Source organism: Lactuca serriola, chromosome 4 (assembly GCF_051521515.1).
Source record: "Lactuca serriola cultivar US96UC23 chromosome 4, Lser_US96UC23_V15, whole genome shotgun sequence".
In the NCBI taxonomy this organism is placed as follows: Eukaryota; Viridiplantae; Streptophyta; class Magnoliopsida; order Asterales; family Asteraceae; genus Lactuca; species Lactuca serriola.
Window position 1 is genome coordinate 83,249,354 of NC_136411.1, and position 14,074 is coordinate 83,263,427.

The following is a 14,074-nucleotide window of genomic DNA, read 5'->3' on the forward strand; positions in this document are numbered from 1 at the left end:
AAATCAGATCTTTATGCTATTTTAAAGACCTTTAACCTTTGTACATACCAAATTTTCTTGCAAGATTAAAACTTTTCAATCAGATGGTGGCACCGAATTCTTCAATCATCACGTTAGCACCATTCTCTCAACAAATGGTACGCACCACCACATTTTGTGTCCTTATACGCCTAAAAAAATGGATGGGCTGAATGAAAATACCGCCATGTAACTGAAACTGGTCTTGCTATGTTATTTAACGCCAATGCACCAAAATCACATTGGGTTGATGCTTTCTCTTTGACAACATACATCATCAATCATCTTCCATCCAAATTACTCATAAAACAAAAGCTCGTTTGAAACTTTATTTGGTGTTTCTCCAAATTATGACGTTTTTTGAGGATATGGTTGGAGGGTCTTTTCCGTATTCGAGAAACTACTTGGCTCACAAATTAGCCCCAAGAAGAATTCCTTGCATATTCATTGGCTATAGTACTCAGTATAAAGGATATTGGTGCCTTGATCCTTCTACGAATCGCATCTACACCACTCGACATGATCAATTTGATGAAAACATGTTTCCATTTTTAGATAAATCATCCTCTGATATTGCTACATTGGTGTTTACCAACTTTGATGAACCTACACTTCATCAAAATACTTCAATGCATGTCACTCCAAGAATCTGCCATGTCGACATCCATAATGACGTCACCTCCCAATGGCTCTTATGCATGGCATACATGCACATATCAGTCTCTCCATGAATCGCTAGTAGCTCCTTACAATGCTGCTGAAGCAACTTCTCCTTCGACAACCAAATCACCTTCGGCGACATCACCACTGTAACCTACTCCAACACCCTTTCCATGACCAAATGCCACCTCTAATCATCCTATGACTACTCGAGCCAAATATGGCATCTTTAAGCCCAAGAACGTTGCTGACTTATCTTTTCTTGTTGTTCATCCTCTTCATCGTGCTCTCCTTGCTACAAAAGAACCTAAAGGTTTTAAATCAACAGCTAAAAATCCTTATTGGCTCATGGAAATGGAGTCTGAAATGGATGCTTTGAAGCCTAATGACACTTGGGAGTTAGTTCTTCATCCCACTTCTTCCAACGTTGTTGGTTCTAAATGGGTCTTTAGACCTAAGTTTCACTTCGATGGTAGCATTGAACGTCTTAAAGCACTTCTTGTCGCACAAGGTTTCACTCAAATTCTAGGTCAACATTACTCTCTCGCCTTTAGTCATGTTGTCAAAGCAGCTACTGTTCTTATTTTTCTCTCTCTTGCAGTCTTACATCGGCGGTCATTGCATCAACTTGATGTCAAAAATGCCTTTTTAAATGGCAACCTTATCAACACAGTCTTCATGGAACAACCCCAATTTTATTGATCAAAGGTTTCTACATCATGTATGTCATTTGAAGAAGGCACTTTATGGCTTAAAGCTGGCACCACAGACATGGTTCCAACATTTAAGCACCTTTTTTCTAAGTCATGGTTTCGTTTGCAGTCATGAGGATAACTCTCTTTTTATACTCAAGAAAGGGTGTATCCTACTTTATTTGCTTGTTTGTGTTGATGATCTTATCTTGATTTCTAATGATCCTCTTTAATCAAGTAATTTATTCAGCGGATCAACAAAGAGTTTGCCACTAAAGATCTTGGTCCCCCAAATTACTTTCTTGGTCTTGAAGTCTCTTACAATGCTCATGGTTTGTTTCTTACACAAACTAAATACGCTCACAACACTATGAGCTGTGTTGAGTTACTTGATGCAAAACTAGTTTTCACACCCTTGTCAATGACTCAAGTTCTTACATCGCATGACACTCCTTTCACCGATCCTACACTCTATAAATCCTTAGTTGGAGCACTGCGGTACTTGAATATTACTCGTCCGGATCTCTCCTATGCAGTCAATCAAGTTAGTTGGTTCCTTCATGCTCCTACAACCGACCATTTTCAACCAGTCAAGAGAATATTACGCTACGTCAAAAGCACCATATCATATGGTTTGCATTTTCAGTATCCCAAGCCTCAATCTTTACATGGCTACTCTGATGCTGATTGGGCTTGCTGCATTGAAACTAGACGCTCAACTTATGGCTACTCCATCCTCTTTGGTGGTAACTTAGTGTCTTGGAGTATCAAAAAGCAACCTACTTTTCTCGTTCCAGTTATGAAACTGAGTATCGTGCTATGGCAAACACTGCTGCTGAAATAGTCTGGATTACAAATCTTTTGAGCGACCTCCATGCTCTGCCATCCTCAATACCCGCTATTTTATGTGAAAACAAGAGTGACTTGTTTATCAGTCCAAATCCTATTTCTCACAAGTAAGCCAAACATATCGACATCGATTATCACTTTGTTCGAGAGCTTGGTACTTCGGGTATATTGGTCACTCGGTATATTCCTACTCATCTACAACTAGCCGACATCTTTACGAAGAGTCTTCCTCGTCCCTTGTTTGAGCAATTTTGTGCCAAGCTTCGTGTTGGTCCACCACCTCTCAGCTTGAAAAGGGGGGGGGGGGTATTAGAGATAATTTAAAATAATTAGAAAAGATTTCTTGTATCTCTATATGTTAGGCTAGTTTGTAACCTTATATGTTGTATCTTTGTACAATATATATTGGTCAGTATTCAAGATACCTATTCAAGGGAAAATACTCTTATAAATTTCCTCGAAAATACCGAGGAACAAAAAAACATAATATTGTCTTGTTTCAGACCAATGTCTCAAACCAAACATGTGAGGCTTTTACCGATCAACCTTGCGTCCAAGTCATGAAAGTAATGCACAAAAGTATTTATACGACATTTATAGTAATAGGATTTCTTAGAAAGTTCTACGAAAATATCGGAGAACCAAAAAGAAAATGATAAAAATGTGTTGTCATGTTTTCAACTAGAGTCTCTCCCCAAAATGTCAAAAAATTATCAATTGTCATAGGTCCAAGTCGTTAAAGTGACACACAAAAACATTTATAAAGTGATAATGGTATAGGACATTCCTAGGAAATAATAAGGGAATATTGATGAAAAAAAATAGTAATTTGTTATCTATTATTGTAATAATAATAATAATAATAATAATAATAATAATAATAATAATAATAATAATAATGTTATTATTATTATAGTATTAATTTTGATCATTTTCAAAATAAATTATTTGATATTATTTTAATATTATTATGATTATTTTTTATCTCCATCTTTATTATTAACATTATTTTTGTAGGTTTACCTTATTTTTTTTAATTTAAACTAGTAAAGAGGCATGTGCGTTGCATGAGTTAGATTTTTTTGGTTGATATTTGGTGGGTTAGGTACACGAAAGTCCAACAACATGTAACAAAGCCTTAATTCCACCTTCAGATTGCAACACAGTTTACCGTTTTATCAAAACATCTATAGTATGTGAAGATACAACCTTTTAGCCTGATGCGATATGCTAATTTTCATTTAATAAAACAAATCAACAAAAGACACACCATCTACCAAAGACAATGTACTTTCCTGTAACAACAACAACAAATAGAAGCCTCACTGAGACTATTAAGAAGGTATCTGGTATGTACATATGACAACAACAAAAAAAAAAGAATAAAACAACATCAAGGTAGCACCAAGAGCTTAATGGTCAAAACTTGGACCAAACATGAAAAAAAACATCCATATAAATCATACACTAAAAGATCACATTACATTTAAATAATAAACTAAAACACATCAATTATGTTCTCAAGAAAATTCAACACTAACACTTGGAAACCTATTGTGGCCAGCGGTGTCCCATATCTAACCAATTAATAAGCCAACAACATCATACATATTTGGCTGATCAACATAAAACAATTAGACAAACATTAAAATTTCAATCATAAATTATTTTTTCATTGCAATATCCAAAACATTACAAAAAAAAGATGACATAAACCTTGGTCTAGTGAACATACAAAAACTGAGTTTAGGTTCAATAAAATACATGTTATCAAATAAATAATCCAACTTAACCACATCATCTACAAAAGCTCTTCTTCTAGGATGACGATTTGCAAAAGGTCCATAACATCCAAGAAGCTACAATGTAAATTACAATTCCGCCTATCAACAACAGTCATGGGAAAATTCATTTAAATTTAACAAAATGTCTAAAATGATAAAGGTGATTAAATGCATCCAAGTAATACATTCCTTAGCATTAAACTTGATGAATCCCCTAAAATCAGCAACACAAAGATTAGGAAAAAATTTAATAGAACATAACTTTTCATTCAAGAAAGAGTAGAAAGAAAAATTAGGATTTGGGAAAATAGTTTTAAAAAACTTAGCATGGGGAAGTGCCTCCTCTGCATGTTGGTTGTTACCATCTTTGCATCTTACATAAAGAAGAACTTGACCGATGCTTACCCGAGCACATACACCCTATAGTTTCCCAAAAAGCACATTTCATACCATTTTGGAGTCAATCGGCTCCAGCACACGAAAGCATCTTGTTACATCCCATGCATGAAATGCCAATGTACTTTTAAACTTTATTACTAAAACAATCTAAACTACTTTTTGTTATGTTTTATTGTTATGTCTTAAAAAATAATACTTTTTTCAACTTTATATCATGACCATTGAAATAATGGTGATGATAGTTATAACCACATTAAACTAAATGAAAGTAGGATGTTATTTAAACAAATAAGGAAAGTATATAGCTATTTGTTGCATTCAGACCATTTTTTGGCAGGTTGGATTTAATAAAAAAACAAAATTTTAATGATTACTCAGGATTAATGCAAAAAAATTAGAAGAAAAAAAACATATTCTACCTACATGACACCATGGTATGTAAGTGATTTCAGTAACATTGCCTTAATCTGACCAGATTGCAATTCTTATCCTTGATTACACTGCTACAAAAACATAACCAAAAACTAATTAAGATACAAGCTAACAAAACAAAACCCCACATGAGATAAATAATTGCTCCTCGGCTATGAAAACATCAGCCGCAAACCTATTTAAACAACCGATAACACCTTGTTGAATGTCTGAATTGAGATTATCAAGAGCTTTTGTCATAGAAAGCAACAACCATGGCCTCCAACTGCAAACCATACGTATATTCATAAATAATTATGCCCATGGTCAATCATTGCCAAACGTAGTTTTTAGGTGCTGTAATGTATAAACCAAGTCAATAGTTTTTGGCTAATCACACAAATTTCATTCCAGGTTACTATCAACACATACATTTACTGACCAATTATGATTTTTAGCTGTAAACCAAGAATCACCTTATAAATAGATAACATCTAGACTAACACCTTATGCAGAAATTTCTTGAAAAATGAAATTGTTCAATAAACTACAAAATTATGCAAACGGATAAGATCTTTAAAGGTAAACTCAAAAAAGTTTCAAATATTTGTGGGAAACTGAGTTGATTTGAAGTTACTTATATGAATATGATCTTCTTTAATTTCTTCAAAACACCTTTTTTATGCATTAGAAAAAAATAAAAAAACACGGTTAGAGCTTCAATCAAATCTGTTTAAGAAGACGGTAGTAAAGTAAATGGACGATAGGAATGAAAATGTAATTTTTCTGCTTAAGTAAAGCAACAACCATTATAGATCAACAAAAAAGTTTGACTGGGAATTTTAATGAATCCTATAACTGATGTTGCAGTAGGTGAAGATAGAAATCCATATCAAACCCAAATGGAAACCAAATCATACCCAAATCAATCTAATAAAACATATATCAAAACTTTTTTTGTTTATCTCATGTTTCAAATTGGTGATTTTGGTTAAATGGTAATTAAAGTATTTTAGTGAATAGTGATAGACAAATAGACAATACTTTTATAGCCTTTGACCACCCTTCTTTGCCATGGTGTTTTCTTTTCGGTATCTCTAATGTTCATGAAGGAATTTCCTGCATTATTTATATATTTAGAAATTACCTTCATACCCTTCTTTCACAATGTCATTGAAGTAACTACAACTTACGAACATATCGTTCACAGTAGCAACAAATAGTCTTGAGAAAGAAAAAAACTCCCATGAGCTTTCTTAGATGAATGTTCCAGTTGTCCATAACACTAAAATTTAAGCAACAATGCTCCTCTGTACACATCTAAAGAAACCCATTAATTGTTCCATCATCATAATTTGAAGATACCGAATTGAATAGGCATTAATTTTTATGTCATTTTTTAAAAGAAACCCCTGAATAATAGTATTAATCAAGCAACCAATGAAGACAAAAATTTCACTACAATATTTAAAGAACCTTATAGCTGATGTTGGACCACCGAAGGAGGAAACCTAAATCAGACACCACAAATTGTAGGACATGTGAAGATGTAAGTCTAAAGCAAACCCTAATGGAAGCAAAATCATACCTAGATTTTATCGATGTGTTCATCTACAAAGTCAATGTAATCATCAACGATGATATCATCCTCATCAAAGTCCACCAGCTATATCTTCAATAAGCCTAATATTCTCCGATAACTTATCATAAGCCTTCAAGAGCATGGCCTCGTCATGCACGTATCATCTTACCACAGTTGTGATAGGGACGCTTGGTGCCATGGATGTGATGGGGTTTTAGCAAACACATACAATCATATGTGTGCATGCAACCTTAATTGAAGATCTACGTTTCTAATTGAACATACAATAATGAACAACAAAGTATAAACCATAAATCCCTACTGTTTAATCAGAATTCACATAGTAAAGGGTTATGAAACATACCTTTAATATTGTTGTTGTAAACAATCTTGAATCCTTTCTTGAAAGACCTTTGGTAGCAAGCGCCACAAGTGTCGCACCTCTAATGGCATAGAAACAAACTCAAGCAACCAAGGAATACTATATATATATATATATATATATATATAAAGAGAGAAGTGAAAAGTAATTTCGGTTCTAAGCCTTTTGGAGGAGTGCATCTACAAAATCTAACCATAAGGAGGGTTTATATAGGTGTTAGGAAGGTATTGGATAAGGCAGACGTATCCAAGATCACCCTAATCCCTTAACTTCCTCCCTAAGGCATCCAAGGCACCCTTAGATCCCAAGGAAACCCTAGAAGCATCTAGATTTTGTTCCCCCTACTACAGGGAGGTTCTAGAATTTCCCAATGCTCTACTATTGAACATTGTCACCTTTAGTCCCTATAGTTTTAATTAATTCCTTTAATCCCAAAATTAATTCCAAATTAATTTCTGATTAAATATTAATTAAACAATATGATTTCTAATTAATATATTATTTCCATAATACATTAATAAATCATTTATTTTGATTTCTAATTAATTTATTAACCAAGTAATAAATTAATAAATCATCCTTATCTCTCTAAAAGTTATTCTATTCAATTGAGAAATTTGAAGGCAACCCGAAAGGACGGTGCTACTATCAATTCAAGTTTATACAAATTATAGTTATGAGCTTACCTAATCCAACAAGATGCACATAGCTTCGTAACTTCGATTAATCCCAAAACTGAAATCAAGAAATAACGAAAGAGGAGGTAATCGACTAAGATTTTGCTACCATCGTTGTGTTGGATCGATTGCAGAAATATGAGGAATCGCACAATTAAAAACAAAGAAATAGAAAATCGATGTACCTTTGAAGTTGTGAGTGTAATGACGACATCGACGACAGGTGGTAGTGGAGGCTGAGAGGAAGGGGGAGCGGGTCGTGGTGCGAGAACATGGATGTTTCTTACAAAGTAAAGTAAAGATCAAAAGAAGGGATTCCAGATGATGGTGATCGACTCCAAAAGCAGATGGGGATGATACTTGGATTAACTATTGGATGGACTAGTAGTAACACAAATGAATGTCACAACATCTGACTCAAAACTTATAGAGCCGAGACGAGCCAAGCCACCCAAGCTAGCAGCTCTAAACTGGGACTATTCATAAGCCAAATAACTTTTAATATACATATACATACGCATACACACACACACACACATATATATATATATATATATATATATATATATATATATATGTATGTATAAACTCTTTATCATGAAATCAGAAATCAGTTCACTTAAAAAAGAAATATATATCTTTACTTTAAACCCTTTATTTTTTTTTTCAAACTCATGATTTGTTTATAATAATAAAATTGTAAAAAATAAAAACAAATTAAGGAGGAGCTAACTAAGGAAAAACATAGAAACTTCCAAAAGACTTCTAAGGAAACGAGTTTTTGATATTTTCTAAAAAATTTATGGGTCCTCAATATTTTTTTTATAGAAAACTCCATAGTTTACTAGTAGTGGTGTACACACATAAAGAGATACTTAATAATCACAATGTCATATCATCAGAAGTAAGATAACGTCGACAAGAAAGAGATGACTAAATGCAAATATACATGTACGTTTTAGATTGATGGTTAACATATCCAAAACCAATCCAAAATTTAGAGATATTAAACCATTAAAAAGATATTTTTTTAGTAACATATTCACATTTGCTCTTATATCAATTATTAGTTAGCTTAAACAACTAAACATATGCACTGAAGCTTAAACTTTATATTTTTGAGATTTTTTGATTTGATCAATAGGTTGGTTTTCCAGTTAATCTCCAAAATTCTCTCATATTCCTTTAACAAAAGACTCACGGATTTTTGTATGTTTTTTTTCATTTATAAAAAATGTTTCTAATTGTTTACTTATATAAATGGAGATATAATCAAATGTGAAAAGATTTATGGATATACAAGATCTTAAGTCAAATCGAAAACTGAAGACATAAGATAAATATGGTAACTATATATATATATATATATATATATATATATATATATATATATATATATATATATATATATATATATATAGCGTTGGGTTCAACAATGAACCATTTTAAACCTTAGAACCAAGGAACTATTAGAGCAAATTTTTCATCAAAAAAAAAAAAAAAAACTAAAAATATAGATATTCATGCTTTTTATCCTCCATCTATTGATATCAAATTTGATAAAAAAAAATTAATCTGTTCAAATTCACACTGTGGATTTGTTCAGATTCAAATTGTGAAATTTGTGCAGATTCACACTATGAATATGTGCAGATTCATACAGTGAATTTATACAAAAGTTGATTTATAGTGCCGATTCACAATATAAATATGAACAGATAAAAAAAATAAAAAAAAGATTATCAAATTTGATACCAATAGATAAAATATAAAAAGTTAAGAATTTCTATATTTTTAGATTTTTTTTTGATAAATAATAAGATCTAAAACTTGAAAGTATAATGATTCCTTGGTTCTATGGTTTAAAATGCTTCCTAGTTGAATATATATATATATATATATATATATATATATATATATATATATATATATATATATAATTTGTCGATCAACTCTTTTAAATAATCCTCCATAATAAATAAAAAAAAACTTTTTGCAACATGTCATCTTCTTCTTCATTTGGATACATGATATTTTCTAGAATTTTTGAAATTTCTATTTTCCACTTGTCATTTTATTGTATTTTTCATTTTATTAAATAAAAATTCCACATTTAATATGTATGGTAACATATATGTAAGGTATTTATTAGAAATGATTTATATATGTAATGTATTCAATACATTAAAGCCTTATTAATTTTAATAATTCAATTTTTTTTAATCATTTTTCTTATAAATTCAAACTTTTCGAATTGTTAAATTTTAATATATTTTTTTTAAATAAACTCATATAATACATGAATCTCACACCTAGTTTCTATATAAATATGAATTTAATAATAACTTTAATTTAAGTATAAAAAAATATCTAATAAGTCGGCCAAATTAATTTGACTTCTCCAACATAAATTTTCAATTGTAATATATTTAATAAACTAACAAATTAATTGTCATAACATATAAACAAAAACCAAATATATAGCAATAGATTTTGGCAAAAGTTTCATGGTTCGAATATTAATTTCTTAGCATTTAAAGAAAGCAAATATGCAAATAATTTGATAGAGGATTAGGATATATTCCAATTTATAAGTGGATATAGACACTAGATCCTAACCATACATATGTCAACTAAAATCTTCTCAACAATTTCAGGTGCACAAAAGTAAGAATCAAATGTCATACGCGATACTATTCAGTTTCTCTTTGATCCTTGAAACACCATTTTCCTGAGCATAATTCTCTCCAATCTGTAAATTTGCACCATTTAAGACATTGATCAATACATAAACTGTTTCAAATGAATATAACATTTATTTGAATCATCACGGTATATTGTAGTGAAATGATAAAAAAGAAACATTGTAATATGCCAAAACGGCCGATTATAATCATCGTATGTTTCTTTGCAGAACAATTGTTTTAAATTTCTAAATTCGCTTTACCATGCCCTACTTTAGTTGTCTTATTAATAAACACTACAGTAATTAGTTTGCAACGATCACTAGCTAATTCATTCGTATCACTCAAAAGACCCTCAGTTACGACAAAATACAAAATCTTTATCTAGTTATAGTTTTATTTATTTATTTATTTTTTTCAATATCATTCCTATTAAAAATGTAATTGTATTTAAATTTTAAAAATAAAATTGTGAATCCAAGAGAAACATTCGTTTGCACTTGTCAATTTCTAGATTGATTCAACAATAATAGCTAGGTACATTCTGAAAAAAATCTTTTTCCAATTATGTACATGCATGCAAAAAGATTCAAATATATATCGCCCATATGTTCAAAATGGTAGAAACCAATTAATTAAGAATCTAAAAATCCTAAAAGGATGGCATGTTTAATAAAATACACATGTTTTCGATTTGATTGTATATAGAAATTAAAAGGATCGATCGATGTACCTGAGCATGTATGGTATGAAAAACAGTATCATTGACGATCGAAAAAGTGGCATTGATGACATCGAAGCCTTCTTCATGAATCACTCGAATCGTTTCACTGAACAAGAACTGAAAATCAACCCCTGTTATGAGAATTGCTTCAAGAGACGAGCCAGTTCCACGAACATCAATCTTTGGTATTCTTTGTTGCTCCACCATCAAATTCGAGTTTTTAATTTTGTCTTCGTGATTAATTTCCAGTTTTTGGATTCCCATCAAGTTATCCTTTTCTTCATTCATTTTCTCCAGTTTTATTTGCAATTTCTTTATGTAATTTGCAGCTTCTTGTAGTTGATCTGGCAGTGATATCACTTCCTGCAGCATTTACAAGAGTAAAAAGTAATTAACATGGGGGAAAACCGTTAAACCCACCAAAAGATATCCAAAAACTTCAAGATTTTGCCCTAAACACTGCAAATTAGCCCCGAAAGATCTCTTTGCGTTTTTATTTTATTTTTGAATGGCTAACCCACATCCGGACATCCCCTAAATCTGTCAACATATATCACGAGGACACCGTTCGAACACCATTTGATACCTCTGGGCCATATGGCCTTTGGTTTTAGTGGCTGAATTTCAGTATTCTTGAATGCCGATGAGGAAGGTGAAGCTTATATTTGAAGGGGAAGAGATTAATTCTTTAATTTTTTTCATTTTTTTTCGAAATGCCTGTTACTCATTCAATTACATATAGTAGCGCACGAGTTTTAACATGTCACAAGTTAAACAATTCCAGCTATGTAAAATTAAAGATTTTTACACACATATGTTTAAAGTTGAGTATTTCAAACGGAACACGACATCATTTGTAGAAAATTTATCCTAAATGTTAAAAAGAAATTGGCAAGACTCTTGGTTGATAAATTCAGTGGTTGGAATATCAAACATAATTGTAATTATCTTACACTTGTGACTTGTGGGTTACCTAAAGAATGATAAAAGACGTGTACTCAGATGGATGGTATCTAAAAAAATTTGTTTCAAGACTACTGTGGTTCCCGATTCCGTGGTCAGTTTCTGTGGATATGTATGCTACTTACAGAACATACATGAGAGAGAGAGAGAGAGAGAGAGAGAGAGAGAGTAAAACCCTAGAAGAAGAGTTGTGAGGAACAAGAGAGTGGAGCTTGGAATAGAGGGCCTTCATGTGAATCCTTCTGTTCTTCTCAACAGTTCTTCTGTCAACCCTAGAAGACGACGAAGTAGGGTTGAATTCCATCACGCCTGCCTTCACAAGCAATGGAATCGTTACTGGTTTTATATATAGCTGCAACTAATGCATATATGTTCACACTTCACACTAATTGGCCTTTTTATGATGGCAGCAAACCAACAAAGATTGGATGCAAATGATTTATTAAAGCTAAAAAAATTACTTTTTTCTCCAATCAAGAAACTTTGTGGGACCCACCTGCATCAAAAAGAGTTTCCAGACAATTATTGTATTAATGTACCGGTCAAGTTTTTCGAAACAATGGCTGCGAGTTCGACACTTGAACGTATATATGTCTCTCTCTCGTTAAGTATCAGAAGCAATCGTTATATAAAAAACGATATTACAAACCTATATTTAAGCATTAATGTCAATAAGACATGTATTTTGATCTAAAAGATCAGTTGGAACTGAATATCTTACTTTCATTTTATAATGATTTTTTCTAGGAACCCAAAATAATTTATGATATTCAAGTCCCAAGTACTCCAACCACCAAAATTCTATTTCCCACTTATAAACACCATTATGGTCCTCCATGTTTGGGAGAATATCACTTATAACGTCATTGTAATTTGATTACTACTAGTTATATGTTGAATATTTACATTTTTATATGTGATATGAACAAAACGATGACGTGTTTTCCTTTACATGTACGATCAGAGAAACATATGAAAAAGAGACTTGAAAAATAAGCAGTGAAAATACATCATGTATTTTCCCACTACTGTGCAAGCAATTAAAGGAAACAAGAAAAAAATGATATAAACAAGACAAAATTATATAAATGGTCCCTTTGATTTATCAAATGCATAATTTTAGTCTTTTTTAATATTTTATAGAAATATGGCCCCTGGGTTTTATAAATATTGTATAGTTGGTTTCATTTTGTTTCATAATCTTCCCCTAATATGACTTTATTTCTTACATCTGTAAGACTATATTGCACAATTGATTGATGGCTCAAGCATCATGGCTAAAACGCTTCCTCATCTAAAGAAAAATTTGACTTTATTTCTTACATCTGTAAGACTATATTACACAATTGATTGATGGCTCAAGCATCATGGCTAAAACCCTTCCTCATCTAAAGAAAAATGAACCAATTTTAGTATTCATTTGAACATTATAAAGCGCCTTACATATGTCATAAAGAAACATAGTTGATCAGAAATCAAATCATTTCAACTATGGGGTTCCGAGTGGAAAGCACCGGTAGTTGTGGTAGTAAGTTAAAAATATATACAACTTTTCACTCCAATGAAATAAATGGAAGTATTTCTTATAAAACTTTTCTTTTATCAAAGACAATTACTAAATGCCTTCTCCGATAAGATAAACATGACCTGACCACTTTTAACAGCATCTTCTGGGTACTTTCTTGAATGTGAAAACACATTTACGGGAAATGTTCGTAAGAACATGCATGGATTGGTTCATACCATCAAGAATCCGCTCCAGATTATAAATTTGATTGATGCTATTATCTTGCTAACAGTTATTAATTTCATTAATATGATAGAATTTCTTTTAAATTGGTTCTAGACAAATTACTATTTTCTACGATAAATCTTGAATTTTATAATTAGAGATGAAAACATGGACACGTAGGGTATGAGAGCAGATATGGGCATGTTTTAATTTTAACAACCATCGTTATCACTTGTTCTTTTTAATTAAAATAAAAAGTACAAAAATCAATTTATTTTTTTAATGGATTAATAAAAAAATATAAATAGATATATCATTTACAATCAACAAATATTACCTTCACACCCTGTCTTCCTCAGCTATTATTATATTATTAAAATGGAAAATTCCTCATAACATTTTCACAAAAATTGAATTGTGATATTGTGTGTTTTCTATTTTTAAATTAGACATTGATTTCATAAAGTTATTATAGTTCTTACCATATAACCGACCATTCAGGATATTTTGGTATGTC

General features: G+C 31.4%; 1 protein-coding gene across 1 annotated transcript; it reads right to left on the minus strand.

Annotated features, from left to right (window-relative positions):
• Window positions 1-9,909: 9,909 nt before the first annotated feature.
• Window positions 9,910-12,237, minus strand: LOC145102028 (basic helix-loop-helix (bHLH) DNA-binding superfamily protein). Its single transcript, XM_079039353.1, has 3 exons — window positions 12,001-12,237; window positions 10,872-11,225; window positions 9,910-10,206 (listed from the first exon to the last, which is right to left on the minus strand). Exons 1-3 carry the CDS (start codon window positions 12,127-12,129, stop codon window positions 10,129-10,131), a joined length of 561 nt encoding a protein of 186 aa, XP_078895479.1. The 5' UTR covers window positions 12,130-12,237; the 3' UTR covers window positions 9,910-10,128.
• Window positions 12,238-14,074: the final 1,837 nt, after the last annotated feature.

Coding starts and splice junctions, on each gene's coding strand:
- LOC145102028 (XM_079039353.1), bottom strand. CDS start 12,129: ATGGAATTCAACCCTACTTCGTCGTCTTCTAGGGTTGACAGAAGAACT. Junction 11,226..12,000: donor CTCACAACTCTTCTTCTAGG/GTTTTACTCTCT, acceptor TAAATGCTGCAG/GAAGTGATATCACTGCCAGA. Junction 10,207..10,871: donor TTCATACCATACATGCTCAG/GTACATCGATCG, acceptor GCAAATTTACAG/ATTGGAGAGAATTATGCTCA.